We start from the raw sequence: 26,800 nt of genomic DNA, 5'->3' as shown, positions 1-26,800 counted from the left end.
GGGCGGCGGAATTGGGGCGGGGCCTCGCCCCACGAGGCAGGCAGGGAGCGTAGCCCGGTCTGTACGCGGTGGCTCTGGGCATGCGCACGCTGGAGTCAAAGGTCGCGGTGGCGTACACTGTGGCGGGAAACCCTGTTTGAAGCGGGTAAGGAGGAAGAGAGGTGCGGGGAGCTTGGCTGGACGGGGAACCGGGCTGGGGAGTCCGGAACGCAGCCCCGAGGAAGGGTTGTGAGGGGTCGGGCGGGACGTGGCTGCAGGAGGGGCCGCCTTGGCTCGGGGCCTCAGGGACCAGTGGCCGGAGAGCGCCGGGACGGGACCGTGCGGGCCTGGCCTGGGGTCGGGGTCGCCGTGCGCGGGGCGTGGACCGAGCGGTGCCCGCGCGAGCCTGCGCAGCCCTCTGTTCGCTGGACATTTGTGGAGTACTCGGTCCCAGGCGCCGTTCAAGCAGGGACCGCAGCAGGAGCAAGTCTGAGGTCCCTGCGCCGGGGAACACGGTAGACAGGCGAGAAGGACTTGCAGGAGCGCGGAAGCGCTTCGAGACCTAAAACAGGCTCAGGCGATCTCGACGGGAAGCCCCTCCCGGGGGAAGCAGCGCCCGGGACGCGAAGTCTGCAGTGTAGTGAAAGGTCTGGGCGGAGGAACCCACAAGCGCAGAGGCCCTGAAGCAGGCTGGAGCTGGGTGTGTTTGGAGCTGGAGCTAAAGACAGAGATACAGATGAAGTCGGGGGACATGACAGGGGAGCGGATCCTGTCGGCCCTTGAGAACCCCGTGTGGAGCCTGACCTTTATTCGGGGTTCACTGGGGAGCCATGGGAGGGTTTGCATATGGGCGCAGCATCAACTGCCTTGGTTTTTGAAGAACTCGCTGGAAGCTGAGTGGAGATTGGGTTGGAGCTGGAGGAAGAGTGGGGATGACTCCCGGCTTCGTGGGGTGAGCAGCAGCCAGATGACGAAGGCTGAGGGGGAAGCAGGTTTGGGGAGCCGCTCTGAAGGCAGGCCCTGAGCCCACCCAGAAACCTGCTCTTGCCTTGTCTGCTCCCTCTTTGCTGCACTTCACCCAGGCCTCTACCCGTACAGAGCTGCCTTCCCCAGTCCTGGCCTTTGCTGGACCTGGGCAGCCGAGGTAATTCAGGCAGGTTGTGGAAAGGATGAGAGATCTCAGCCCCGCATTGCGCAGAGCTGGTCTTTGGGAGCCAGAGCAGAACCTGGATGCCAAGGGACATCTCAGCAGAGTTGGTGACATGTGCTGGGAATCTGAACTCATGAGGCCCAGGCACCGTGCTGGGTGATGCTGCGGCCCTGGCTTGGGTGAGACCCTGAGCCCTGTTTTTGAGGAGCTCCCAGACTAAGACTGCCCAGCTTGGGATGCACATGTGTGATGGCAGATGTCGCGTGAGGCGCTGTGGGAGCCCAAGGGCGTCTGGCCAGTCTGGAGGAGCTGAGCTGGTGCTGAGACAGGAAGTGGCAGGATTAGGCAGCTGAGGGCGGGGATTTATCCAGCTCACACTTTCTTAATTTTTTTTTTTTTTGTACCGGGAATCGAACTCAGGGCCTTGAGCTTGCCCGGCTGAGCTACATCCCTGGCCTAAGCTCACGTTTTCTGAGGGTAACTGGGGGCTAGAGAAGAGTCAGGCCCTCCCTGCTCACCAGAGGCCCCGTCTGGTGCTGGCGGCAGACACAGCCAGTCCACAGGCTGTGCAGTCAGAGAGCAGCGCAGGGAAGGAAGCTGAAGGCCACACTGGGAAAATGCACAGGTTCCCACAAGGTGCAAGATGCGGAGTTGCACTGTGATCATTTAACCATGGCTGGTGAGCCCCTTCTCTGTCCCAGCGGTTTTTTTAGGCACAAGAGCTGTCTCAGGAAACCAAAGACAAATCCCTGCTGTCATGGAGCTCCTGTCCCAGTACCATAGACATTGAGGAAGATGAACACGCAGTACTCCTCAGGCCCAAGTGGGTTGGAATCTGGGAGCTCTTCTGTATTCATTTATTTCATATTAGTAGGGATTGAGCCCAAGGTGTCACACTGAGTTATATTCTCTATCCCCTTTTCATTGTATTGTGAGACAAGTTGTCTGAGTGGGGCTAGAGCTCAAGATCCTCCTGCTTCAGCCTCCTGAGTGCTGGGATGACAGGCCTACACCACCAGCTGTGGGAACTCTTTTTACAACACAGAGGCTCGCCCTCTGGCCCCCAGAGGTCCCAGTTTAGTCCTAGGTGTGCCTGACAATGAGCTTTTCCAACAAGTCTTGTCTGCACCTCTTTCTGCTGGTCCAGGGGCCACTCTTTGCGAACTGAGAAGGGTGCAGCATACCAACCAGTGATAACTGATAGCAGAGCAGCAGGAAAGGAGGGTGGGGAGTCCCAGGAAGGGGCGGCCTTGCATCTGTAAACAGCTTCCCTGGGAATGTGGTACACAAGCAGAGGCTGAAGGGGGAATCCCAGGAGCCAGGAGATGTCTGCACTGTCAACAGCTTGTGCAAAGGTCCTGAGGTAGGACTGGACCTGGTGTGTTTAAGGAGCAGCAAGGCCAGTGATGAGCCAGGGAAGAGGGCGGGAGGTGGCATGAGAACTTGGAGCCAGATAGTGTGGTACCTGGGGCCTGTGGTGAGGACTTAACTTGGTTTCACCTGAGAAGGGGGACAGGGACTGGCTTTGAGTGGAGGGACAGGATGGTCTGACCTGTTTGTACGGAATCCCTCTGGCTGTCATGGGGGAGGGAGACGGGGAGGGCATTCATCCCTCAGGACCTCGCTGTGCCAGGCCCTGGCAGAGGCTCCCTGGCACCTCTGGGAGAAGCCCTGCACTGAGCTCACAGCCCAGCAGGGGGAGACCACGAGCAGCCTCAGGAGGGATCTTTTAGGAGTGGTAGGATATGCTGAGGGCAAAAGAAAAGTTGAGGTGACTCCAAGGGTGTTAGATTTAGGGGACTGTGGGATGTGAGGAGCAGGTGGAGCTCAGCTCTGGGGTGTGAGATGCCTGAAGGGACACACTCTTGGTGGGGGTGTTGTGGCGGCTGTGGCTGTGTCCTTGGAGGAGACACGGGGGAAGTGGCCTGTGGGGAGTCACTGTGCAGGGCTGGCCTGCCCGCAGAGCCCTGGGCATCACCCCTGTGCGGGCACAGGCTGGGCAGCCCTGTCAGGTTGGTGAGATGGGGCCAGGGCATCGTGAGAAGGTCACTGAAAACCAGCACCCGACTCCAGGCGCCTGTTGCTGCAGTACTGGGGTCACAGGGCGTGTGCTACTCTACTGAAGGCCCTAAGGAGCCAGGGCCCAGCATGTGCCAAGTGCATGTCCTGTGCCAGGCAGGAGAGGACATCGGGTGACACGTGACACCGTGCTGTGTCGGGCCACGTGGTGGGGAGCTGCTCAGGCGTAAGGAAGAGCGGTGAGAGGGGATGGATTCTGAGATGCAGGTCTCAGGAAGGCACGTCTGTAGAGGCTAATGGCTGCCTGGGGGTGAGGAGCAGATGGCCCCAGTGGAGAGTGATCGCCCAAGGATGTGGCCTTTTTTGGGGAGCTGACAGTGTCCTAAAGTGGGTTGTGGTGGCGGCTGTACAAGTGTAAGTGTACGAAAACCACTGAGGAGTGAATTTGCTGTTTTGGTGGCGGTGCTGGGGAATGGAAAGGGCCTCACTCACGCTGAGCTACATCCGTAGCCCCGGAAGCCTCTGCAGTGTGAATTATATCTGGGTGGGGCTGTTGCCAAATAAAGTCCTCTTCCACACTGTCCCCAGGAAACCACTGGCTCCAGCCCTGCCCGTCCTTCCCAGGTGATGCACTGGCTGGGGTGTAGCTCAGAGGTAGAACGCTTGCCCAGCATGTACAAGGCCGTGGTTTGATCCCCAGCACCATACACACACAGAAGCAATATATGTGTTCCGCTACCCACCTTAAAAAAATGGCCCTTTTTTATGTATTTCCTCCTCAAGTTGCTATTTTGAATGTTTTCTAACCTGCAGGGACCTTGTAAGATGAGCACAGCAAACAGCAAAGATGAGCACAGCAAACAGTGTGCCCTTTGCCTTGAGTGACTGGTGTCAGCATTGCTGCCTCATTTGCTTTATCTAAACACTCATGAATCTGCACACCATTCTTCTTTTTTGCCTGAACTATTTGACAGTTGTGGTCATCAGGAGAGTTATCCTCCAAAAACTTCAGCAGGTGTCTCCTAAGAACTGGGGCCCCAGCCTCCGTCAGTACAGTGCAGTTCAGTTGTCACAGTCCGGCACTTCCACGTGAGACAGGACACACTATCACTGAACAAACAGACCATATTCAGATCTGTTCAGCGGTCAGTTGCACCCTTCATAACCAACTGCATTTCTTTTCTCCCAAGATCCTGCTTGGGATCACACTTTGCATCTCTTTGCCATGACAGCTTTTTCTTTTCTTTCGTGACATTGACATGCTTAAAGATTCCAAACCAGTAGTTGCCAACCTTCCCTGTGGATTTGTTGGAGGGTATCCCAGTGACTAGAGTGAGGGTAGACATTTTCTTAAACATTCTTGGGTTTTTTTAAAAATACAAAACATAAAACTCTTCCACACCATTGCATACCTCGCCTTTTCTCCTGAACAGTGCCCCTTTGAGAGCGTGCACTGTGGGCCTGCAGAGCTTCCTCATTCTTTTATATGGCTGCATAGTATTCCATTGAATGGAATTAATGTTATTTATTTAAACAGTCACCTAAGGGAGGGCATTTAGGTGGTTTCCAGTCTTGACAGTTCAAATAATGCTACTGGAAGTTACCTTGTAAATGCAGCATTTTCCCGTGATGCCATATCTGTAGCGTAAATCCCTAGGTACCCAATTGCAGCCTGCAAACTTCTATGTGTTTAATTGGGGTGTGATGTACATATAGTGAAATGCATAAGGTCACCAGTGTGCAGTCTGATGCGGGTGATGTTTCACTTTGTGTCATCCCTCAGAATTGCCTCAAGCCCCGTCCTCATCAGTCCTGGCCACCCCAGGTTGTTCTATAGTGTTGTGTAGACGGCATCATACGCCACAGGATTTCCTTTTGTGCAGAGGTGAGGTGAAGTGTGTATGTGTGTGTGTGAACCTGGGGATGGAACCGAGGGGTGTTCTACCACTCACCTGGCTACATCTCCAGCCTCTTTTTTGAGACAGGGTCTTATTCTATAATCCAGGCTGGCCTTGAACTCCTTACGTAGCCCAGGCCGGCCTTGAACTTGTGGCAGTCCTCCAGCCTCTGCTTCCCTAGTGCTGGGATTACAGGTGTATGTGTCACCACACCTGGCCAGCCCTTTTTTTAGTTCAGGACAGAGTCTCGCACAAGCTGGCTTTGAACTCGCAGTCCTCTTGCCTCAGCCTCCTGCATGCTGGGCTGACAGATGTGTATCACCAGACCCAGCACAATGAACCATTTTAAAGCGAACAGCTCGGTGTATGTTCACTACGTGGTGAACTGTCGCCTCTCTTTAGTTCCAGAACATCCCACCTCCCTAAAGAAAACCCATGCCCATGAAGCAATTGCTCCTCACCATTCCCTCGTCCTGCTGTCTGGGCATTCTATGCCTGGCTTCTTTCACACAGCTTATTTTTTAAATATTGATTGATTGATTATTTTGTAGTACATGGGCTTGAACCCAGGGCTTTCTCACTGAGCCGTATTCTTGGCCCTTTTTATTTTTTACTTTGAACAGGGACTCACTAAATAGCCCAGGCGGGGCTCAGACCTGCGCTCCTCCTGCCCCAGTGCTTTTCTTTGTTCATGCAGGGCGGGTGATGGCAAACTTAGGGTGCGCGTGCCACAGCAGGCCGTTGTGATCATACGCCCTGAAAGGTTCACCATCGCTGATCTCAACCAAGCTGCTGTAACAGGAGCCCCAGAGAGACCCAAGTTGAGCTCGTCCCCTCGCCATCCAGAAGTTGCCAAGGAGCCCAGGGCTGGCCCATCCTGTGGCCCAGGTTGGCCCCCCCACCATGGGGAGTGGAAGGTGGAAGGCACCCAGAAGTTACACGGTGCGCAAGCTCAGTCACAGTCGTGCAGCTGCCCCAGCGCGCGTTTCAGGCACCACGGGAAGCCGCTGAGATGGTGGCTGTGGGACTCGGGGCTGCTGCCTGAGCCGGGGCAGCAAGGTCCTTTCCACGGCTACGAGTGTCGGGCCTGCCTGGGGTGGGATGCAGCCACTGGCCTGGGCGCTTCCCGTGTCTGCTGGGAGGCCGGGCAGATGGGATAGAGGTGAATCGGGAAAAAGGCTGTGCTGAGGGTCAGGTGATAGGGAAGGGTCCGGCAGCGAGGGCCCTGAGGGGCGGGGTGTGGGGCCTGCGTTAAGCTGGGGGTGCGCCCGCCGCCCATCAGCGCCAGGTGGAGAGTCGGACTGTTAGCTGCTCCCGGTACCGCGGGTGCATGGGGCGTGGAGGAGACAGGAAAGCTCCCAGCAAGCCCCGACTTGCCCACAGGATGGATGGCAAGCGGCAGCGGGCCCCGGGGCCCGGGATACCCGCAAAGCGGGCTCGAGGGGGCCTCTGGGATGAGGAGATTCCGCCGTCCCAGTTCGAAGAGGACCTGGCGCTGCTGGAGGAGATGGAGGCTGAGCACAGGCTGCAGGAGCAGGAGGAGGAGGCACTGCAGCCAGCCTTGGAGGGGGCTGTGGACGGTGAGCCCTGGACCGGGACCCCTCAGCCCCCGCACCTCTGCTCTTGCCTCTGGAGTCCGCAGCAAAGCCGACCTGTGCCCACTTTGAGTCCCCCAAAGGGCTGACCTTTGACCCCTTACCTGTATGCATCTCAGGGGCTGCAGCTTCTCTTCTGACCCAGACCACCACCTCCACCCTACCTTGCCCTGTTCAGTGGGGCCTGAGGAATGGGGGGCCAGGGCTGGCCTGGAGGTGTCGCTTGTCTCCAAGGGGGCCCTGACTCCTCTGCCCCATCCAGGGCAGCTCTCCTTGGCAGCCACTGACCCCCGCTGGCTGCGGCCCGCCCCGCCCCCGCTGGACCCCCAGATGGAGCCCCTCATCTTCCAGCAGCTGGAGATCGATCATTACGTGGGTGAGTCGGGTAGAGTCAGGTGGCCAGCTCTGTCTCTCAGGTTGTCACAGCCCGTGGGAGGACCGGACCCGAGTGGTCCCCACTGCAGTGACTAGGAGTGGGCCGGAGGCACAGGGCAAGGAGCCCAGGGCAGGAGCGGGAAGTGGCCCAGCTCATGCTGACCACTAAACACTGTGTGCCCCGGGGGGCCCACTGCAAGCCCATTCACATGGACAACTTGACAAAGAGAACCCAGGTCAGGTCAGCGCTGGTGCATGGAGGGGCCGTAGGGGGGGCAGGACCGTGTTGTGGTGGTTGCCAGAATGAATCTGAACATTCATGGCATTAGATCCATGTGTTGATCAGTAGTTTTTACTTCTTGCATAAATATCTGACATAATAAGGAGGGGAGGGACTGGGGATTTAGCTCAGCGGCAAAGCGCCTGCCTGGCAAGCGCAAGGTCATGAGTTCGGTTCCCGGTACCGGAGAAAAACCAAAAAAAAAAGAAAAAAAAAGGAGGGAATCAAGTATGATCGCCCACATCTGTAAACCCTAGCAGTCTGGGAGGCTGAGGCAGGAGAGTCTTAAAGTAAAAGGGGCTGGGGACATAGCTCAGTGTGCGGCCCTGGATTCAACCCCCAGTACCACAAAGGAAGAAGACAGAGGGGCCCCTCTTGCTGAGGGTAGAGAATGGCACCAGGCAAGAGACAGTGAATAAGGAGGTGGCCAGGCGCCCTGCTGCAAGGTCAGGTCGGAGGGGATATCTTGCATTACCCTGTAACCTCCAGGTCCAGCGCAGCCCCTGCCAGGGTGGACCCCACCGTCCCACAACCATGTGCCTGTGCTCCGCGCCTTCGGGGTGACGGATGAGGGCGTCTCCGTCTGCTGCCACATCCACGGCTTCGCACCCTACTTCTATGCCCCTGCGCCTCCCGGTGAGTGGGCGCAGCCCTGGGGCCCTGGCCTGGCCTTCGGGGCCCAGTGCTCCTCTGACCGGCCCTCCCGTGCCAGGTTTCGGGGCCGAGCACTTGGAGGACCTGCAGCGCGAGCTGAGCGCCGCCATCAGCCGGGACCAGCGGGGCGGCAAGGAGCTCACAGGCCTGGCCGTGCTGGCTGTGGAGCTGTGCTCCCGTGAGAGTGAGTGTTGCCCTGGGGCTGGGGCTGGGGGCCTCCCCGAGCTGGCCCCAACCTCCTCTGTCTGCAGGCATGTTCGGGTACCACGGGCACGGCCCCTCGCCCTTCCTGCGCATCACCTTGGCACTGCCCCGCCTCATGGCGCCTGCCCGCCGCCTCCTGGAGCAGGGCGTCCGCGTGGTGGGCCTGGGCACCCCCAGCTTCGCACCCTATGAGGCCAATGTGGACTTTGAGATCCGGTACAGACTCCCACCCCTCCCTTGGGCCTCCCCCAGCCCCACCTCATCAGCTTCTCTGCTCCTGACTCCCACCCCACCCCACCCCTGTCCCAGGTTCATGGTGGATGCAGACATCGTGGGCTGCAACTGGCTGGAGCTCCCGGCTGGAAAATACGTCCTGAGGCAGAAGGAGAAGAAGGTACAGGGTTCCCCAGGTGCACGGGCAGGGAGCCAAGACGCAGCTCCTTCTGACGCCTCCTCCTACAGGCTACCCTGTGTCAGCTGGAGGCCGACGTGCTGTGGTCTGACATCGTCAGCCACCCTCCGGAAGGGCCGTGGCAGCGCATTGCACCCCTGCGTGTGCTCAGCTTCGACATTGAGTGTGCCGGCCGCAAAGGTCTGTGCCCAGACCCCGAGACCCCCAGCTCGGGGACGCTGGGGCTGTGGGAGGCTCTGATCGGGTGAGGGGCGGGGGCAGCATTTGCAGCAGAGTAACCTGCAAGTGTAAACACCCTGCGGCAGGCCTGTCCTTGCCAGGGCCAGAGTGGAAGGAAAGGAGGCGGGCACCGCAGGACCCCGCAGGCCGCAGGCGGCAGGGCAGAGACGCGGATGGGCGGGGCCCAGCCGCCAGGTGGTAGGAAGGAGAGGCAGGACTCAGGTCCCCTGTGTTCCCCCTGCAGGCATCTTCCCTGAGCCCGAGCGGGACCCCGTAATCCAGATCTGTTCTCTGGGCCTGCGCTGGGGCGAGCCAGAGCCCTTCTTGCGCCTGGCACTCACCCTGCGGCCTTGCGCCCCCATCCTGGGTGCCAAGGTGCAGAGCTACGAGCGGGAAGAGGACCTGCTGCAGGTGGCTCTCGTTCCGCCCTGACCTGACCTCAGCCTTGTCCCCCACCCGCCTGAGACCCTGCGCCCTGAGGCCACGGCCTGGCTTTGGAGGCTGGAGGCGCGTGTGGCGAGGCTGAGCACACCCTTGGGTGCTGCGCTGTCTTCAGGACGGGCTGCTTCCAGAGCGTGCCAGCAGGGGGCGCTCCGAGAGTGTGGGCGTCAGGCTGACGCTTTGTGCTCCTGCCCAGGCCTGGTCTGTCTTTGTGCGCACCATGGACCCCGACGTGATCACTGGCTACAACATTCAGAACTTTGACCTCCCCTACCTCATCTCTCGCGCCCAGACCCTCAAGGTGAGGCACGGCCGGGGAAGCCCCTCCTGCGTGGCTCTGCCCCTCATTCTGCCCGCAGCCCACTGTCCTGGGCCTGGCCCTGCCGGCAGCAAGGAGTAAGGAAGGGAGGGGAGGGGAGGGAGAAGGCCACAAGGAGAGGGGCGCCCCGCCACGTGCTGCGGAGCCTGGCGTGAGTGCAGGGCATCCCGGCTGCTGGGGGAAGAACCCAGGCCGGGGTCAAGGGCTGGGCTGGGGCCCTGGGCCCTGGGGCCTGGAGGCCAAGGTCGGGCTGCTTCCTGCTATGGCTGGGAAGGAAAGGTCTGGCTTGGCCTCTACTGGGCTCTGGGGGCACCGTCTTCTCCCGACGTTCCCCCCCTGCCACCCGTGTGGCCCCTTGTCCTAGTCTGCCTTTTTTCTGAGCTGCCCTTGGTTAAGGGCCACTGTGAGGGCCGTGTCTCAAGTTCCCCGCAGAGACTTGTTTCAAGATGCGCCTGTACTCAGGGGCACTGGATGTCGGGACCTTGGACTCTTGGGGGAACACAGTTCAATTCCTAGTGGCTGGATCGTATTATTCTCCTGGGTTTTGTATGCTTGGCTAATGTGGTGATGAAAGGACAGAATATTCTTGGGCATGTTGGCACACACCTGTAATCCCAGCATTCTGGGAGGCTGAGGCAGGAGGATCACCAGCTTCAGCATAGCCTGGGCAACTTAGGAAGACCCTGTCTCAAGATAAAAATGGCTGGGGATGTAGCTCAGTGTGAAGTCTCTGAGTTTAACCCCGAGCACTACAACAACAAACAGAACAAAACAAACTTACAGTGCCCAGCAGCACCAGGGAGAAGCCCAGCCCTCACACTGGCATTTGTGCCCAGGCTGCAGTGCCCCTAGCCCTGCCTCAGTCTTTCTGCTAGTCCATGTGCCGCCAGCCCAAAAGGACACACTGTGCCTTGATTCCCCCTCCTGCCCTCGGCCTGGCTCCCTGCAGACACCCAGTATCATCCCCATATGTGTTCCCCCTCTTGTTCCCCACCTGGGGGCCGCCTCACCCCAACTCTGCCCATAACCCGGCCCCGGCTCCCCTGCCTGAGCCTGGTGGCAGCCGTGGCCTTCTCGACTGCCTGGTCCCGGGTCGCATGCAGGGCTGTTGTGCTTCCTCTTTGTTCCTTTCTGGCGTGGCCTGGTGTGGCCTGGGTGGGGCCAAGGGACAGTCTGTCCCCCGACAGCGTCACCCACCGCCTGGTACCCCCAGGTGAAGGGCTTCCCCTTGCTGGGCCGCGTGGTCGGGCTCCCCTCCAGCATCCGGGACTCGTCGTTCCAGTCGAGGCAGGTGGGCCGGCGGGACAGCAAGGTGGTCAGCATGGTGGGCCGCGTGCAGATGGACATGCTGCAGGTACGGCTGGGCCGTGGGGCCCCGGGCTCCGGGAGGGCTGGCCGGGCCCTACAACCATCCTGCCCGCCTGCAGGTGCTGCTGCGGGAGTATAAGCTGCGCTCCTACACGCTCAACGCCGTGAGCTTCCACTTCCTGGGCGAGCAGAAGGAGGACGTGCAGCACAGCATCATCACGGACCTGCAGGTGCTGTGAGGCTTCTCCCACCCTGCTGCCCTCTGCCTCACTTCCCGTCCTCTGACCCTAACTTGGTGCTCCGTCCTCTGAGCTCACCCTTCGCCTGTCCGTGACCTCGTCTGCAGCCCCGTCCTCACCTCTCCTGTCCCTCAGCTTTGCCCACCCTGTGGGCCCTGTGCCCAGGACCTCTGCTCTCTTGCCCTCACCCCTGCACAGACCCCCAGGCCCCATCACGCCCTGCCCTCCCCTACCCAGACCTCACCACCGCTGACCGCAGCCCCCTGCCGTCCCCAGAACGGGAACGACCAGACGCGCCGCCGCCTGGCCGTGTACTGCCTCAAGGACGCCTTCCTGCCGCTGCGGCTGCTCGAGCGGCTCATGGTGCTGGTGAACAACGTGGAGATGGCGCGCGTCACTGGCGTGCCGCTCAGCTACCTGCTCAGCCGCGGCCAGCAGGTCAAGGTCGTGTCCCAGCTGCTACGGCAGGTCAGCGCCGGGCCGGGGTGGGCGCCGCAGGCTCCCTGGGCCCAAAGGCCACGTGGTCACTCCCGGCCCCTCCACAGGCCATGCGCGAGGGGCTGCTGATGCCCGTGGTGAAGACGGAGGGCGGCGAGGACTACACGGGAGCTACCGTCATCGAGCCCCTCAAGGGGTGAGGCCTGGGGCTGGGGCTCTTTGGGGATCTTTGTTGTCTCCTCCTGTCTGGATGCATTCAAGGTGTGTCCTGCTGTTTCAGATTGGGGCCGGGGGTCCCTGGGTGGCTGATGGCAGTCAGAGACCATAGGCTCTGGGGTCTGGCAGCACGGGGTCTCCGGCAGCACGGGGTCCCGGCCCTGACACAGCCCCACTGGCGCTCCCTGCAGGTACTATGACGTCCCCATCGCCACTCTGGACTTCTCCTCTCTGTACCCGTCCATCATGATGGCCCATAACCTGTGCTACACCACGCTGCTGCGGCCCGGGGCTGCCCAGAAGCTGGGGTACGGCACCTGGGCGCTCAGGGCTGGCATGGGGACGGATGCAGGTCCTAGAATAGGGGGTGGGAAAGGGAGATGGAGAGGCCGGGGCCGAGGAGGGCAGTCAACCCGGCACCATCTCCCCGCAGCCTGGACGCAGACCAGTTCATCAAGACGCCCACGGGGGACGAGTTCGTGAAGACGTCAGTGCGGAAGGGGCTGCTGCCCCAGATCCTGGAGAACCTGCTCAGCGCCCGGAAGAGGTGGGCGTGCTCGCGTGCCCCTGCTACTGCCTGGCGCCCGGGGCAGTGTGCTGCGTGTCCAGCTGTACAGGCTCCCTCTGCAGACGGCAGCCTGACCAGGGCCCGCCTGCGCCTGGGCCCTCCCTGGGCCCCGGTCTGTCCCTGAGACCTGGGCGCTGCCTGAGCAGCCTTCGATCCTGCTCCCTCCCAGGGCCAAGGCCGAGCTGGCCCAGGAGACGGACCCCCTGCGGCGGCAGGTGCTGGATGGGCGGCAGCTGGCGCTGAAGGTGAGCGCCAACTCTGTGTACGGCTTCACGGGTGCCCAGGTGGGCAAGCTGCCCTGCTTGGAGATCTCACAGGTGAGCCTCAGGCCTGGGGCGGCGCGTCAGGGTGGGAGACCCCCATGGCGAGAACCGGGAGGTCGGGAGGTCGGGGTCTCGCTGCCCAGCTCTCTGACCTCCTGGAGCGAGGATCCCCGGGCTGCCTGAGCTGTTGGCTGGGTTTTTCAGTCAGCAAACGCTCACTGAGCGGATGCTGTGGATCGGGCTCCGCACACCGGGTGCAGAGGGTAACAGACAGAGCCCTATCCCAGCAGCTCTCCTTGACCTGGTGGGGATAAGGACCATGGAGGCAGGACGTGTTTAGTCACAAGTGGCCCTGGACCAGGTGACCTGAGGGAGGGGGCAGCTCTGCTCACTGCCCATGTGTCCAGGGTCCCCGGCAGTCAGGCCCTGCCCTGCAGGGGAGGGGAGGGGAGGCAATCAGCATCCTCTTAGTGGGGGCAGGGCCTGGGGCAAGCTGGGGACCTGCGGTGTCCTGGCCAGGTCTCTGGGCCTCCACCCCCATCACTGCTGGTACTGGCGTTGTCCCCTCTTTTGGGTGTGGGAGCCCGGTGCGGACGCTCCATAGGCACCTGACCAGCGCCATTTCTGAGTGGGAACATGGCAGATCTGCTCACTGCCTTCCTGCCCTGCCCTGAAGCCCGGCCTCGGCCTGGGCAGGGCCTTCCCGCCCGTCCAGCCTGTGTTTTTGCACCTTTTCTTGGTTTGCTCCAACCACAGGAAGCTCCCTCACTACCCCGGCAGCTCCTCAGGCTTCTGGGGTCCTGGTGGAAGAAGATGGGGAGACCCGCAGGCAGGGCCTCGTGCACCCCCACCAAGCCCCCAGACCACTCAGACAAGCTGCATGCAGGCTTGCAGTTAGGATTTAATACAGCAAGGGCTACAGATTAAAATTGGCCAAGCAAAGCTACCCAAAGGGCAGGATCTAGGAAAGACCAAGTGTGGGCCGCGCTGCCGCACACTGGGTCCTCACGTCCTGCCGTATTGGCAGGTGGGGTAGGCAGGGTGCATTCCCGTGACCTTAGCTACTGGCTATTCCCTTCCACCCTGCACCCAGAGGTCAGACCCACGCTGTATGGCTGGGTCTGCATGAGCGCCCAAGCTCCCTGCTGTGGCTCAGGGCCCCGTGAATGAACATCCGGGCATGTAGAGGTCCCCCCAGAGCAGGCCAGAGTTAGGGGGCCCAAGTGAACCTCTATTCTGCACCCCTGCGTTCCCCTCCTTGGCCTCTTGCAACTCCAGCTGCCCTGGCCACCTGGTAGCTGGTAGCTCAGCTGGGCTGGTGCTCGGCCTGCTCCTCCCTCTGTTCCAGTCCCGTCTCTGTCCCGTGGCTTCTTTCCTTGTTTGTGTCAAGCTTGCGGGGCCCAGCACTAGAATAATGAACCACTGCAGCGAGAAAGGAACAGGGGCTGATGGCCTGAGTGAAGCGCAGACAGGAAGGTTGTCGGTTTAGGTACGGCTGTGGCTGCAGTCACTTGAAGTGTGGGTGGACGAATGTCCCGGTCAGGTGAAGATTCTCTGGCTGGATCCACACAAAAGAACCGCACTGAGGCTCCATAGCGTCGTGCCCGTGCTGGGCCTCAGTGGCCTTATTTGTAAAATACAGCAGGTGGGGTGCAGTGGCTTCTCTGGGGGTGTGGCCCTGGCCCGTTGCACAGGGATGGGGCATCCCTGCTGACTCGGGGGAGGGGAAGGGAGTGTCCATGGTCCGGGCACAAAGTATTTTCGACATTGTGTGGTGGAGACGCATGAGCCACAGCCCATGGACCACGGCCTTCCCATGGCTCGCCGGGCGGTCAGCTCCTGCCCGGAGCTCTGGGTTGGGGCCTGCGTGTGTCCCACCGACCTTCAGGAGCATCCCCGGGCCCCCGCTGCGGGGGAGCGTCGGGGCAGGACCCCCACAGGACCGCACCGTGTGGCTTCTGTGTCGCACAGAGCGTCACGGGGTTTGGACGGCAGATGATCGAGAAAACCAAGCAGCTGGTGGAGTCCAAGTACACGGTGAAGAACGGCTACAGCGCCGACGCCAAGGTCAGGGCCGCCCTGCTGCCCGAGAAAGGCCTGGGGCGGCTTGGGGAGAGCTCCAGGGGACCACGGCCACAGTCCCCGCCTCCCTGCACACCCTGCCCCTCCTCGGTGTGTCCTGGGCCCCTTCAGCCTCAGCCCCTGGCTGGCATGAGGGACCCCTCGCGTCCCCGCGCAGGTGGTGTACGGTGACACAGACTCCGTCATGTGCCGGTTCGGCGTCTCCTCCGTGGCTGCGGCGATGGACCTGGGGCGCGAGGCCGCGAGCTGGGTGTCAGGCCACTTCCCCCCACCCATCCGGCTGGAGTTTGAGAAGGTGTGCAGGGTCTGCCAGGCTCGGGGGGTCTCTGGGCCTGGGGTGCCTCACGGTGGAGGGTGCGCTGGCTGAGGATCCCCTGATGCCCTCCCCTTGAGGTTCAAGAGCCCATGGGTCGGCATCTGGCTCTGCAGATGCCTGACTTTGAGGCTGAGTTTTGGAAACATCCCGAGCCCTGGCCCTTGTTACACTCGACCGACGTGTCCGGGTTTTGTAAACCTTCCCGGAGGTCCACACGGCTGCCGTCTGCAGGGTCATCCTGGGCCACACACCGTAATGGGTGCCCCAGCCCCAGGCTGTAGAGGCCCAGCTCAGAATCCCCACGCCACCTTCTTCCCCATGGCTCAGATACACTCCAGTACTCAGCTTGCAGGTCTGGGGCCGGTGCTCTCCTCTCTGAGGGGATCTTCGTTGTCTCCTCCTGTCTGGATGCATTCAAGGTGTATCCTGCTGTTTCAGATTGGGGCCGGGGGTCCCTGGGTGGCTGATGGCAGTCAGAGATCATAGGCTCTGGGCTCTCTGAGTGTCCCAATACTGTGTCTCAGGAACCATTCTTGCCTGGCCTGTTTCTGGGGGAAGTGTTAGGATGGGGACCGAACCCCCAAGTCTCAGGCCTGTCTTCACTTGTCCCTGCCAGGTCTACTTCCCCTACCTGCTCATCAGCAAGAAGCGCTACGCTGGCCTGCTCTTCTCGTCCCGGCCCGACAGCCACGACCGCATGGACTGCAAGGGCCTGGAGGCCGTGCGCAGGGACAACTGCCCACTCGTGGCCAACCTTGTCACGGCCTCCCTGCGCCGCCTGCTCATTGACCGGTGTGTGGGCCCTCCCTCAGCCCCGGGGTTCTGGGCCTGGCATCCTCCCGCAGCCCCGGGGTCCTGCCTAGCTTTCTTCTGAGCCCAGCAGTTAGGGCCCCGAGCCCTCCTGTCCTGGAACGCAGATGTCGCGCTCCTCCGGGTAGAGGCTGTGGCGAGTGAGGTCGCGCAGCTGCGGCTCAGGCTCTGCACTTTGCAGCCTGTGGCCAGGCCCCTCCCTGCCCCTGGCCCCCCAGCACCAGGGTTGGTTTAGGTTTCCATCTGGGCCTCTGTACCCACTGGTGCCACTGCCGCCCTCCCCAGAGACCCCGAGGGTGCCGTGGCCCACGCCAAGGACATCATCTCGGACCTGCTGTGCAACCGCATCGACATCTCCCAGCTGGTGATCACCAAGGAGCTGACCCGCGCCGCGGCTGACTACTCGGGCAAGCAGGCCCACGTGGAGCTGGCCGAGAGGTCAGGCTCCGACCTCTGCCCGCGGGCCACTTCCTGCGTCCCCGCCCCCGGGCCCTCACCCTGCCACCGCCTCCCTGTCCCCGCAGGATGAGGAAGCGCGACCCCGGCAGCGCACCTAGCCTGGGGGACCGCGTCCCCTACGTGATCATCGGTGCTGCCAAGGGCGTGGCCGCCTACATGAAGTCCGAGGTGAGGGAGGTGAGGCCCACCTGGGCCGCCGCCTGCCCCGCGCCCTCAGCTCTCACTTCTGCTTTCCAGGGTGGGCGGGCCGGGCCCCAGCACACCCCTCTTCCTCCCTGCTCACCCCGCCCACAGCTCTGCCTCCGTCACCGGCTGTCTCTGCCCTCACCATCCCACCCAGACGGGCAGTGACCCCATAGCCGCCCTTTCCAGCCTGGCCTCCTCCCAAGACTCTGCCCTTCCTCGTGACTGGAGCCCCCAGCATGGGCCCGGGAGCAAGTTGGGCTTCCCGTGACCTCCGACCCATCCCCGACCCCTCCCAGCCAAGTGGCGGCCTCGGGTGGTGCCCGCGCCCAGTCATTGCCCAGCTCAGAACCCAGGGCCCCAGGCGCACCCCGTGGCTGCTGTGTGTGACAGGGCTGCACCCCGTCCCCGCAGGACCCCCTGTTCGTGCTGGAGCACAGCCTGCCCATTGACACGCAGTACTACCTGGAGCAGCAGCTTGCCAAGCCGCTGCTGCGCATCTTCGAGCCCATCCTGGGCGAGGGCCGCGCCGAGGCCGTGCTGCTGCGTACGCCGGGGTCCTGGGCAGGGGCTGGGGGGCTGGGGGGCGGCAGGAGCTCCGCCTCACCTCGCGCTTCCTCCTGCAGGCGGTGACCACACACGCTGCAAGACGGTGCTCACGGGCAAGGTGGGTGGCCTCCTGGCCTTCGCCACGCGCCGCAGCTGCTGCATCGGCTGCCGCACGGTGCTCAGCCACGAGGGTGAGACCCCAGTCCCTGCCTGGGTCGGGTGCCCTCTGCCTGCACCCCCACCCAGGGTCCTCGCCCTCCTGGAGTTCCCCAGGGGAGTTTTCCCCCACGACACTCGCTCCCTTGTTCTTCAGCCTCTGGGGACTTTCACAGCGGGATGGGCAGCGGGCGGGGAAGGGGCAGGGGTGGAGTGGCCGGGCCGGCTCAGCCCCGACACCCCTGTGCTGGCCTTCCCCAGGAGCCGTGTGCAGGTTCTGCCTGCCTCGGGAGTCGGAGCTGTACCAGAAGGAGGTGAGCAGGCACGGGCCGGGCCTAGGCCGGGGCTGGGGCTGGGACTGGGCCGGCTGGGGTGCAGGCAGCTCACTCGGCCCCGCCCCGTAGGTGTCCCACCTGAACGCCCTGGAAGAGCGCTTCGCTCGCCTCTGGACCCAGTGCCAGCGCTGTCAGGGCAGCCTGCATGAGGACGTCATCTGTACCAGGTGGGCACCCGCTCCCGGCCCTCCCTGCCCCAGCCTGCGGGTAGGGGACTAAGCTCCAGGGTCCCTGCTGGGGTGCCCTTCCCCACATCCCCACCCGCAAAGTGGGGCAGGGTCAGCCGAGTCTGCCCAGAGTTGGCCAAGCTCCCGGACCACTCCCCTCCCCCAGGGTGGGGCCGGGCTTTCCCCAGGGAACAGGTGGGCGGGGCGGGTTCCCACGCCAGGTGACAGGTGATATACGGCCACCCGTGCCTCACCGGGCACCACTGTTATCTGCCCCCATGCCCGCTGAGCAAACAGCCTCCACAGGAGGAGGGTGGGCAGCAGGCAGGGGGCAAAGTCCTGGGAACGGCCCCCGCCCTGGGGACACGCTCACAGCCCCCCAGCCTGGGCTGGGTACCAGCCGGCCGCCCTGACCGCACCCGTTCTGCAGCCGGGACTGCCCCATCTTCTACATGCGCAAGAAGGTGCGGAAGGACCTGGAGGACCAGGAGAAGCTGCTGCGCCGCTTCGGCCCCCCTGGACCTGAGGCCTGGTGACCGGAAGCTTCCTGTGGGGGCGGTTAATAAAATTCTGGCCTTTTGTTACCAGGTGCTCTGTGGTCTCTCAGGGGAAAGGTTCACAGGTGTTTATTTTTCATTAGTGGGCATTTAATTCAGGGCCTTCCACACAAAGCTACATCCCCAGCCTTTTTACCTTTTTAATTTTGAGACAGGGTCTTACTAATTGGCCCAGGCTGGCCTCAACCTCCCCATCCTCCTGCCTCAGCCTCCTCAGTGCTGGGATGACGGGGGTGCACCACCACCACTGGCTACAAGATCCCATGTCAGGAGCCCCGGCACGGCCTTCACCCCCAGACCCCACCCACCTCTCCCTCCCCAGAGATGCCTAGGCTCCAGGCCCCGATGCTCGGTGCTCATGACGCTGTCCTGCCTCAGTTTCCCCTCGGGGCACTGAGGGCATCTCTGCACAGCTCTGCCTTGCCCAGGTGTCGCCTCCCTGGGGGCCTGGTGGCCACCCCTCAGCCGGATGCTGCCTGCTTCCGCGGGGCCTGGGGCAGCCCCTGGCAGGCAGGAGGCTTCCACTCCCCAGCTGGCACAAGAGGAGGGGACCCCCCCACGGTGTGACACCCACAGATGTTTCCACCTGGGGTCCTGAGGGTCAGCTCCAGCCTGGGTTTCCCCCCAGCCCAGTCTGCCTGTGCGGCCCCCGCGGGTCTCAGCTGTCCATCCCCAGGCTCGCTGCCTTGGTCATTGGAGCACGACCCATCCCACCTTGGCCATTTTCCTGATCTCACCGCAGTGGCCCCAAGCCTCTCCTTTCCCAGGATCTCCCCCCAAGTCCAGCTCCTGAGCCATCATCACCCCCGGGGCCAGCCCCCCATCCCTGCCTCCAACTGTGGGGATCCCCAAATCCTCATGGCCAGGCCCGCCCTCCCTGCCACGTGACTGGCATTGCGCAATCCAGCCCCCTCCCCGAGGGGATTTTTGGGGAGGGCCCAGTGCCCCTGCCCCTCCCCGGGGCTGGGCCAAGGTATATAGAGGGGTGGCAGCTGCAGCCCCACAGCAAGCCCAGCGCCCCACGGCACCATGCTCGCCCTGGAGGCTGCACAGTAAGTGACCCCCACCCCACCCGCCCTGCCCCCACCCTCAGCCTGGGGGCCCCTCCCAGGAGCAGGTGGGTGGGACAGGAGGGCCCCTCTGCTGGCCTGGTGTTCTCCCCAGCCTGGTCTCTCCAGGTCCCCAAGGGTCCTATTTCCGGGGGACACCTGCTTGTCCCCTCTGCCTGCGTCCTCCCAGGTGGCCCGCCCGGGGGTCTGCTTCAAGTCCAGCTGGGTCTCGGTCCTTGTGCGCTCTTGGTCCCTCTCCCTGGCCTTTGGCCCCTTCTCCTGCCCCCAGTCCTCTGCCTCCACCCCTGGGGCTCCAGAAATACCTCTGCTCCCTGTGCCCATGCTGGGGTCTGCACCCCCTCCGCTCCCCCTGGACACGTTTCACAGAGGCCAGCTGCCGCCCGCCCCTCCACCGTGCCCACAGCTCCTCCCGGGGGACTTTCTCCCCCTCACTTTCCCTGCCCCTCCCCGCATCTATCTATGCAAATCCCGAGGAGGGGGGACATTTGCCTGGCCCTTGCCCCCCACTTCCTGTCCCGGTGGTGGGGCTGGTCTCAGGCAGGGACACCCAGCAGCCTGCAGAGCTTCGGTGGTTACAGCTGCCGCCTCCTCCCGCCAGCCCAGGTGGCTGAGGTTGGCGCTGACATGCCCCTGTGTCTCTCTCCCTCCAGGCTCGACGGGCCACACTTCAGCTTTCTGGTGAGTCCAGGTCCCTGGGCCCGGTGAGTGGTGTGGGCACCCATGTGCCCACTGTGAGCTCCCTCAAAACCGGCCTTTTCTCCCTGACTCAGTTTCCCCTCCTCCCTTTCCTGCTCATCGCGGATCTTCCTTCTGGCTTCTTCCTCTTGGGCTCTGAGACGCGTTCCCCATGACCGCGTTGTCTCCATCCATATCTCACATTCACCCTCTTCCCTCCCTCATTTTTCTTTAGGGGGGAGGGGGAGGGGCGGGCTGTTTTAAAATTTTTATCCTGTAATATTTCAGACACACAGGAAACAACACACAACCTCCCGGGGCCCATATCCCAGTGCAATAGATAGACCTCCCTGCTTGGTCAGGAGAAACCCACTTCCGGCACCCTCCGCCGTTCCCTCCCGGCCTCTGGTTTTGTTGGTTTTTCTTTGTTTTCCCCTTTCTTTCTTGTATTTTTCACAGTACCAAGGACTGATCCCAGGGCCTTCACCCTGAGCTATATTCCCAGATTTTTAAAAGATTTTATTTTTGAGACAGGTCCTTGCTAAGTTGCCCAGGCAGGACTCAAACTTTCCATCCTCCTGCCTCAGCTTCCTGAACACCTGGAATTACAGATGTGCACTACACCTGACTTGTTGGTTTGTTTGTTTTTTTTACTTGACGTACAACTCCCAAGCCACAAACAATGACCTTTCGTATGTGCACAGCCAGGAATTTTTGCACTGTGTACCTGGCTGTGTGAGCACTGGTCAGATCCAGAACATTCCACCACTCTAGAACATCCCCTCCCTTACTCCACACACAAGCCCCCATTTGGATATTTCGCACCATCAGTTTATTTGTGGTATTCGCAGTTTGTTAGTTGTATTGAGGAATAAACCCAGGGCCTTCACACCACACTGAGCTATGTCTCCACCCATCCCCTTTTTGAAACAGGGTCTAATTATTGTCCAAACTGTGCTCCAACTTGTGATTCCCCTGCCTCAGCCTCCCAGATTTGCACCAGCATGCCCAGCTTTTGCCTGTTTTTGAACTTTATATGAAGTGACTTATGCAGTGGGTCCCACTGGGATCTGTGTTCCTTCCCTCAACAGTGTGTGTTAAGAGTCTGTTGCTTTTCCTTGCTGCATAGTACTTCATCTGCTGATTATACCATTTTTCTTCTCCAGCCTCCTACTGTTTTTTTTGTTTGTTTGTTTTTTCCCCCCGGTACCGGAAGTTGAACTCATGACCTCGCGCTTGCCAGGCAGATGCTGTGCTGCTGAGCTAAATCCCCAGCCCCTAAAAGAGTTTGTTTTTTTGTTTTGTGTTTTTTTTCCTGTACCAGGAATTGAACTCATGACTTTGCACTTGCAGGCAGGCGCTGTGCCGCTGAGCTAAAACCCCAGCCCCCAGCCTCCTACTGTTGCACATCTGGGCTTTTTTTTTTGTCTCGCTATGCAGTTCAGGCTGGCCTTGAGATCACTTTGTAGCCCAGGCTGGTCTTGAATTCACAACGATTCTCCTGCCTCAGCCTTCTGAGTGCTGGGATTACAGGTGTGCACCACCATGCCCAGCACATCTGGGCTATTGACAAGGCTACTCTAATGACTCTTGGCCAAGGCTCCTGGGGACATAATGTTTTCAGCTTTCCTTGGTAAACAGGAAGAGACTGTTGGGCCATAGGGGTGGTGTAGACCTACATTCCCTTTAGTCTCTATTAACTTCTCTCTCTCTCTCTTTTTTTTTTTTTTTTTAACTGGGGATCGAACTCATGACCTCAGGCTTCCAGGCAAGCAAGGAGCTATATCCCCACCCCATCTCCATTAACTTCTGTGGCTAAAACAACACATGATTCTTGGGAGGGAGCAGACCAACAGGGAGGGGATGCAAGAAGCATCAAGAGCCGGGCGTAGTGGCACATCCTTGTATTCCCAGAACTCGGGAGGCTGAGGCAGGAGGACTTCCGTGAATTCAAGGTCAGCCTAGGGCCCTAGAGCCACCTACACCGTGGCCAGCCGCTCGGGTCCTGACAGCCACATTGGAGCAGGAGCTGGCTGCTGGTCCCACTCTCTGGAGATCTGTCTCTGTGCATCTCTCCTGCCCTGTCTGTGTGTCTGTCTCTTTCTATTTCTGTGTTCTTGCCAGCCTAGCCTCTCCTCTCCTTTCCCGTCTGTGTCAGAGTGCGTCAGAGTCTCTCCAAGGCCTGGGAATGGGGTGGGGGCTTCTGAAGCTGGGAGTGACCTTGTCCCACCCCCCAGCAGTACCCAGATGGCGTCTTCTATGACCTGGACAGCTGCAAGCACTCCAGCCACCCTGACTCAGAGGGGGCTGCTGGTGAGTGACCCCCGCTGGGCCCTGGGCCCATTTCCCAGGTGGGGTAGCTGAGGCCTGAGGAGGTCTCTCCTAGCACCGCAGGAGATGGCTGGCCCAGGCACCTCCCCTTTCCTTTCCCACCCACCTGCTCCTCATGCAAATCCTGGGGTCAGGCATTTGCACAGCCCACAATGGCCCCTCTGTGCCAGCTCTGGTGGGAGGGATTCTGACCCTGGTGTCCTTCCCCAGACTCCCTGTGGGGCTGGACCGAAGCCCCGCCCATCCCAGCTGCACCCTACGAAGCTTTCGAACCAGCAGTGACCACCTTTGGCCACCCCCAGGCCACCCAGCTCTGCTACGGCCCCTCCACCTACAGCCCCGCGGGGACCCTCGAGCCGCCCCCCAGCCTGGAGACCCCGGGGGCCGGCCTCCCCGCGTACCCCACGGAGGACTTCACCGGCCAGGTGAGGGCCAGGAAGACAGCTAGGTCCACCCCAGTGGCGCTTATGACCCAACCCGTGGCTCGGCTCACCTCCCCGGCAGAACCTTCCCTGCGTCCCTGCACGTTGCGCCCAGATTGAGCCTGCAGCGGCCCCGTGCGAGGAGCGCACAGGGCAGGAGCACGGGTGTTCCCTGGCCGGGACATGCGGACAGGAACCTGAGCGGGGAGGGACGCGCGCAGGGAAGGAGACGGGGAGGAAGGGGTCCTGGATGTGCGGTGACGCGGGCCTCCCGCAGACCCTAGGCTCCCTGGCGTACGCCCCGTACCCCAGCCCCGTGCTGTCAGAGGAGGAGGACCTGCTGCTGGACAGCCCTGCCCTGGAGGTCTCAGACAGCGAGTCAGACGAGGTCCTCGGGAGCAGCCCCGAGGGGAGGGGCTCCGAGGCAGGTAGGTGGGGGAGGGGAGGGGGAGAGAAGGGGAGGGGGGCCGCGGAGTAGGGGCCCGGGGGCTTTGCTCTGAGGGCTGTGTGGCCTTGGAGACGCCCCCCGCCCCTCTGTGCCTTGGTTTCCAGTCTGCACACTGTGACAGCGATTTTACCTGTCAGGCCTGTTTCCCTCTCATCAAATGGGCAGCGTTACCGTCATCATCCCTGTCTCCTGGGTTAGAATGGTGAACTGAAGGGCTGGGGATTTAGCTCAGTGGCACAGCGCTTGCCTGGCAAGCGCAAGGTCATGAGTTCGATTCCCAGTACCATAGCAAAACAAAAAACAAACAAACAAACAAAAAATGTAAGAATGGTGAACTGAGCTCATACTTGTACAGCACGCAGCAAGCGGCCAGCGGGGGTCTCCCGCAGTCACGCACGCGCACGCACACGCACGTCCTTTATGGACCGGCTTGCTCAGGCTCAGGGACGCTGCCACGCCAAGGTCACATAGCTGGGAAACGGCAGAGGTGGGGTTCTCGTCTCCACCTGAAACCCCCGGCTCTGTGTGGTCCTTGCTGCTTGAGAGAGCCCAGGAGCCAGGCACCCTGGCCTCTCCCGGGACCCTGTCCCGCCTGGGGCGGAGGGACTGGGAGCCCGGGAGCTGCAGAAACGGCCCAAGTTGATCCACACCCGCAACAGGGCCGCTGACTCCCCGGGAGTCGCTGCCGTTGTCCTTGGCAGGGGCTGCCGGTACCACTTGCTGCCGTCACTGGGCAGCAAACAGGACGGTCGCCAGCCCCGGACACCCAAGCAGGAACAGGGCGGGGGACGTGCCGTGCTCGGGGTTGGGGACAGAGCCAGGTGCACCTGTCACCCCCTCCGCCTGCCCACGTGTCTGGCCCGGACCCCAGGACTGGGGGCACAGGAGCGCCCCCTAACGCCTGTCCCGCTCCACCGCAGGGGCCCGCAAGAAGCTGCGCCTGTACCAGTTCCTGCTGGGGCTGCTGACGCGCGGAGACATGCGCGAGTGCGTGTGGTGGGTGGAGCCGGGCGCCGGCGTCTTCCAGTTCTCCTCGAAGCACAAGGAGCTCCTGGCGCGCCGCTGGGGCCAGCAGAAGGGCAACCGCAAGCGCATGACCTACCAGAAGCTGGCGCGCGCGCTGCGCAACTACGCCAAGACCGGCGAGATCCGCAAGGTCAAGCGCAAGCTCACCTACCAGTTCGACAGCGCGCTGCTGCCGGCCGCGCGCCGCGCCTGAGCCGAACCCCGGGCTTCCGTGTCGCCGGGATCGCCGTCCCGCTCGGGATCCGCGGGATCGTCGTGGTTTGGATCACAGGACCCGTAGACCACTCTACTGTGTGTGTGTAGGGGGCAGTGCTTCCAGAACCCCAGGAGCCTCTGGGATCCCTATCCGAGGTCCCGCATCCAGGACGGGAACCTCTTGGAGGTCCCTTGTGTGTCTGCGAACCTCCATCTCACAGGGTGGAGGTGCCCACAGATCACTGCCCCAGAAAGAGCGCTACCAGAACCCTCGCCCTGTGCATGTAGGCGGGTGAACCTGGATCCTCCTCTCTTGTCTGAATTCTCGTCGGATCAGAGATGTCCTACTTATGTCTGGGGCTCTCTGGGAATCCTTTGGTCCCAGCGCTCTGTGCCCCTATGATTTGTCACACCTGTCCCCCTAAATCCTTTTGTCATCTTTGAGATCCCCCAATGCTCTGGGACCGCTCTACTTTCAGCTTTTTGTGTCTAGAGTTCTGCAATCCCATCTAGGGTCCCTCTGGAATCTTTTGGCCATGTCTGAAGTGACTTGTCAGGTCCGGGGTAGGGGTGGGGGATTCAGTGAGTCCGGGATCCCCATGTCATATTTGGGATCTTCTAATCATAAAGAGGCCCCCAAGCAGCCCACGTTCTCTGGGCATCCTTCCTTCCTGGCATGCCCTCTGTATGCCTATACCAAAGATCTGTCACTTTGGTGGTTTCTTCTTATTATTTTTTAATTTTTGTCTTTTTGAGACAGGGTCTCGCTATGCAGTTCAGGCTGGACTTGAGCTCACTTTGTAGCCCAGGCTGGTCTCGAACTTGCAACGATCCTCCTGCCTCAGCCTCCTGAGTGCTGGGATTACAGGTGTGTGCCACCACACCCAATTCACCTTGGTGATTTCTGTGGCAGCCAGCAGCTCCCTGTACCATGGTACTTTTTGTTTTGAGACAGGGTCTTGCTGTGTATTCCAAGCTGTCCTTGAACTCACTGTGTAACCCAGGATAGCCTGGAACTCACAGAGATCCTCCAGCCTCAGCCTCCCAAGTGCTGGGATTACAGGTGTGCGCCAACACCCCTGGTCCTGACCATGACTTTTTTTTTAACCTGGTTGTCAACCCCTGACCCCGAGTGGGCAATCCGGGTCCCTGGTGATGTCTTCTTAAATTCACTGAAGTATTCTGAAGGGAAAACCCTGTCTTGCCAACCAGCCTTTTGATTTAGGGAGATTTTGCATAATTAGGCGATCCCTCCACAGTGGGCCAGGTTTTTGGTGTGGAGAGCCTGGAGCTAGACAGGGGCCCTCATAACGGGGCATTTGTTCTCCAGGCTGCCCTGGGACTTGGCCCAGCTGCCTGCTGTCCCTGACCGTTTGCATTTTGAGCCCCACGCAAACCCAGCTTGAGCTGCACGAATTGTGGGAGCTCTCGCCAGGACCCCAGGGCCTCCTGGACTCAGAGGTCCGGGAGGGGTGGGGGAGGGGTGGGCACTCACAGCTCGGTTTGTATTTCTGAGAAAGTGGGAGAACAGGAGAAGGACCTCAGAAGGCCTGCTCTGTTGAGCCTGTAACCGTCTCATGACATCCCCCGCCATGGCCGGCCAGGAGGGAGGAAGGGTATGGGGACCGAGGTCCACAAGGGGGGCGGCAAGTACCAGAGGCCAAGCTGGGACCTGCTCTCAGGAGAAGGGGGCTACACAGCCCCCTCCCCAGGCCGCCTCGTACAGAGAAGGTACTTCCTGCAACAGCTGTCATCGGCACTTAAATGTGCAGTAAAAATAAAAAAAGAAATAAAGGTACACAAAGCGCAGGTGTCCTGAGACCCTTTATCAGGGACGGCGACCTATCGCGGAACTGGCTCTGAGCCACCGCGACGGCACTGCGAGAAGATGAGAACGGAGACCAGAGAGGCAATTAGGCCACACTTGGCTGAGCGTAGAACGCCCGAGTAAGAATCCAAGAAGCAGCAACGGTGGAGGGGGAGGGTCCGTTTAAGTTTCGCGTTTCCCTTTGAGGCCAGTTAGAGTTTTTCCCCACCTCCTCCTCGCTTTCCCGTCTGTCTGGGTCTCTGCCCTCCTCACTTTAGGTCTTTCTGTCTTTCTCTCTCTGGATTGAGCCCTCAGGCTGGTGGCGGGTGGCACTGGCGTCAAAACGACTTCGCGGGGGTCCTGGGGAGCCGCTGGAGGGTCTGCCTGGCAACACTTGACGTCACGTGAAAGCCGCCTTCTGGTTGGCTTGGTGCTCCCTGGAGGCGGGGAAGTTTCCGGCTCGGAGGGGATTTTGGCCGAGAGCCGGCGGGAGACTCGGGAAGAACTCGGCGAGGCACTCGCCGTCCCTCGCTGTGGGTCCTCCGGCCGTCTCCTTCCCAGGCGGACCCCGCCTTGACGGCAGTGCTCCCCGCGCCCCGCCCCCGCCTGGGTCCCCGGAACCCCGCCTCGCGCGG

At 61.3% G+C, this 26,800-nt stretch overlaps 2 protein-coding genes across 11 annotated transcripts; both read left to right on the top strand.

The window, feature by feature from the left end:
- The first annotated feature begins 41 nt into the window (after positions 1–41).
- On the top strand, positions 42–18,218 carry Pold1 (polymerase (DNA directed), delta 1, catalytic subunit). 6 transcript variants are annotated; one of them, XM_005412790.2, is made up of 29 exons: positions 42–145; positions 4,932–5,033; positions 5,744–5,934; positions 6,430–6,626; positions 6,904–7,017; positions 7,786–7,932; positions 8,009–8,134; positions 8,202–8,370; positions 8,464–8,548; positions 8,617–8,746; positions 9,030–9,196; positions 9,423–9,527; positions 10,759–10,899; positions 10,973–11,083; positions 11,369–11,560; positions 11,638–11,726; positions 11,938–12,054; positions 12,180–12,293; positions 12,484–12,631; positions 14,549–14,644; positions 14,817–14,954; positions 15,592–15,767; positions 16,071–16,223; positions 16,310–16,412; positions 16,842–16,974; positions 17,054–17,167; positions 17,394–17,446; positions 17,537–17,634; positions 18,065–18,218. In XM_005412790.2, the coding sequence occupies exons 4-29, from the start codon at positions 6,431–6,433 to the stop codon at positions 18,168–18,170; spliced, it is 3,321 nt and encodes a 1,106-aa protein (XP_005412847.1). In that variant the 5' UTR covers positions 42–145; positions 4,932–5,033; positions 5,744–5,934; position 6,430; the 3' UTR covers positions 18,171–18,218. The 6 variants fall into 6 exon arrangements, with proteins under 6 accessions (XP_005412847.1, XP_013364479.1, XP_013364480.1 ...); XM_013509025.1 differs by having other exon boundaries at positions 5,744–5,988; XM_013509024.1 differs by lacking the exon at positions 42–145 and adding an exon at positions 315–931.
- Positions 18,219–19,185: 967 nt separating this feature from the next.
- Spib (Spi-B transcription factor (Spi-1/PU.1 related)) lies at positions 19,186–24,784 on the top strand. Of its 5 annotated transcripts, none has more exons than XM_005412786.2 (6): positions 19,186–19,243; positions 19,912–19,939; positions 22,177–22,249; positions 22,478–22,692; positions 22,967–23,117; positions 24,058–24,784. In XM_005412786.2, exons 1-6 carry the CDS (start codon positions 19,221–19,223, stop codon positions 24,354–24,356), a joined length of 789 nt encoding a protein of 262 aa, XP_005412843.1. In that variant the 5' UTR covers positions 19,186–19,220; the 3' UTR covers positions 24,357–24,784. The 5 variants fall into 5 exon arrangements, with proteins under 5 accessions (XP_005412843.1, XP_005412842.1, XP_013364483.1 ...); XM_005412785.2 differs by having other exon boundaries at positions 22,174–22,249; XM_013509029.1 differs by lacking the exon at positions 19,186–19,243 and having other exon boundaries at positions 19,793–19,939.
- The last annotated feature ends 2,016 nt before the right edge of the window (positions 24,785–26,800 follow it).

The sequence above is a fragment of the Chinchilla lanigera genome, unplaced genomic scaffold, assembly GCF_000276665.1.
Source record: "Chinchilla lanigera isolate Chin_1 unplaced genomic scaffold, ChiLan1.0 scaffold00158, whole genome shotgun sequence".
NCBI classification, from domain to species: Eukaryota; Metazoa; Chordata; class Mammalia; order Rodentia; family Chinchillidae; genus Chinchilla; species Chinchilla lanigera.
The sequence above is the reverse complement of the archived record's forward strand: the minus strand, read 5'-3'. Positions and strand labels throughout refer to the sequence as shown.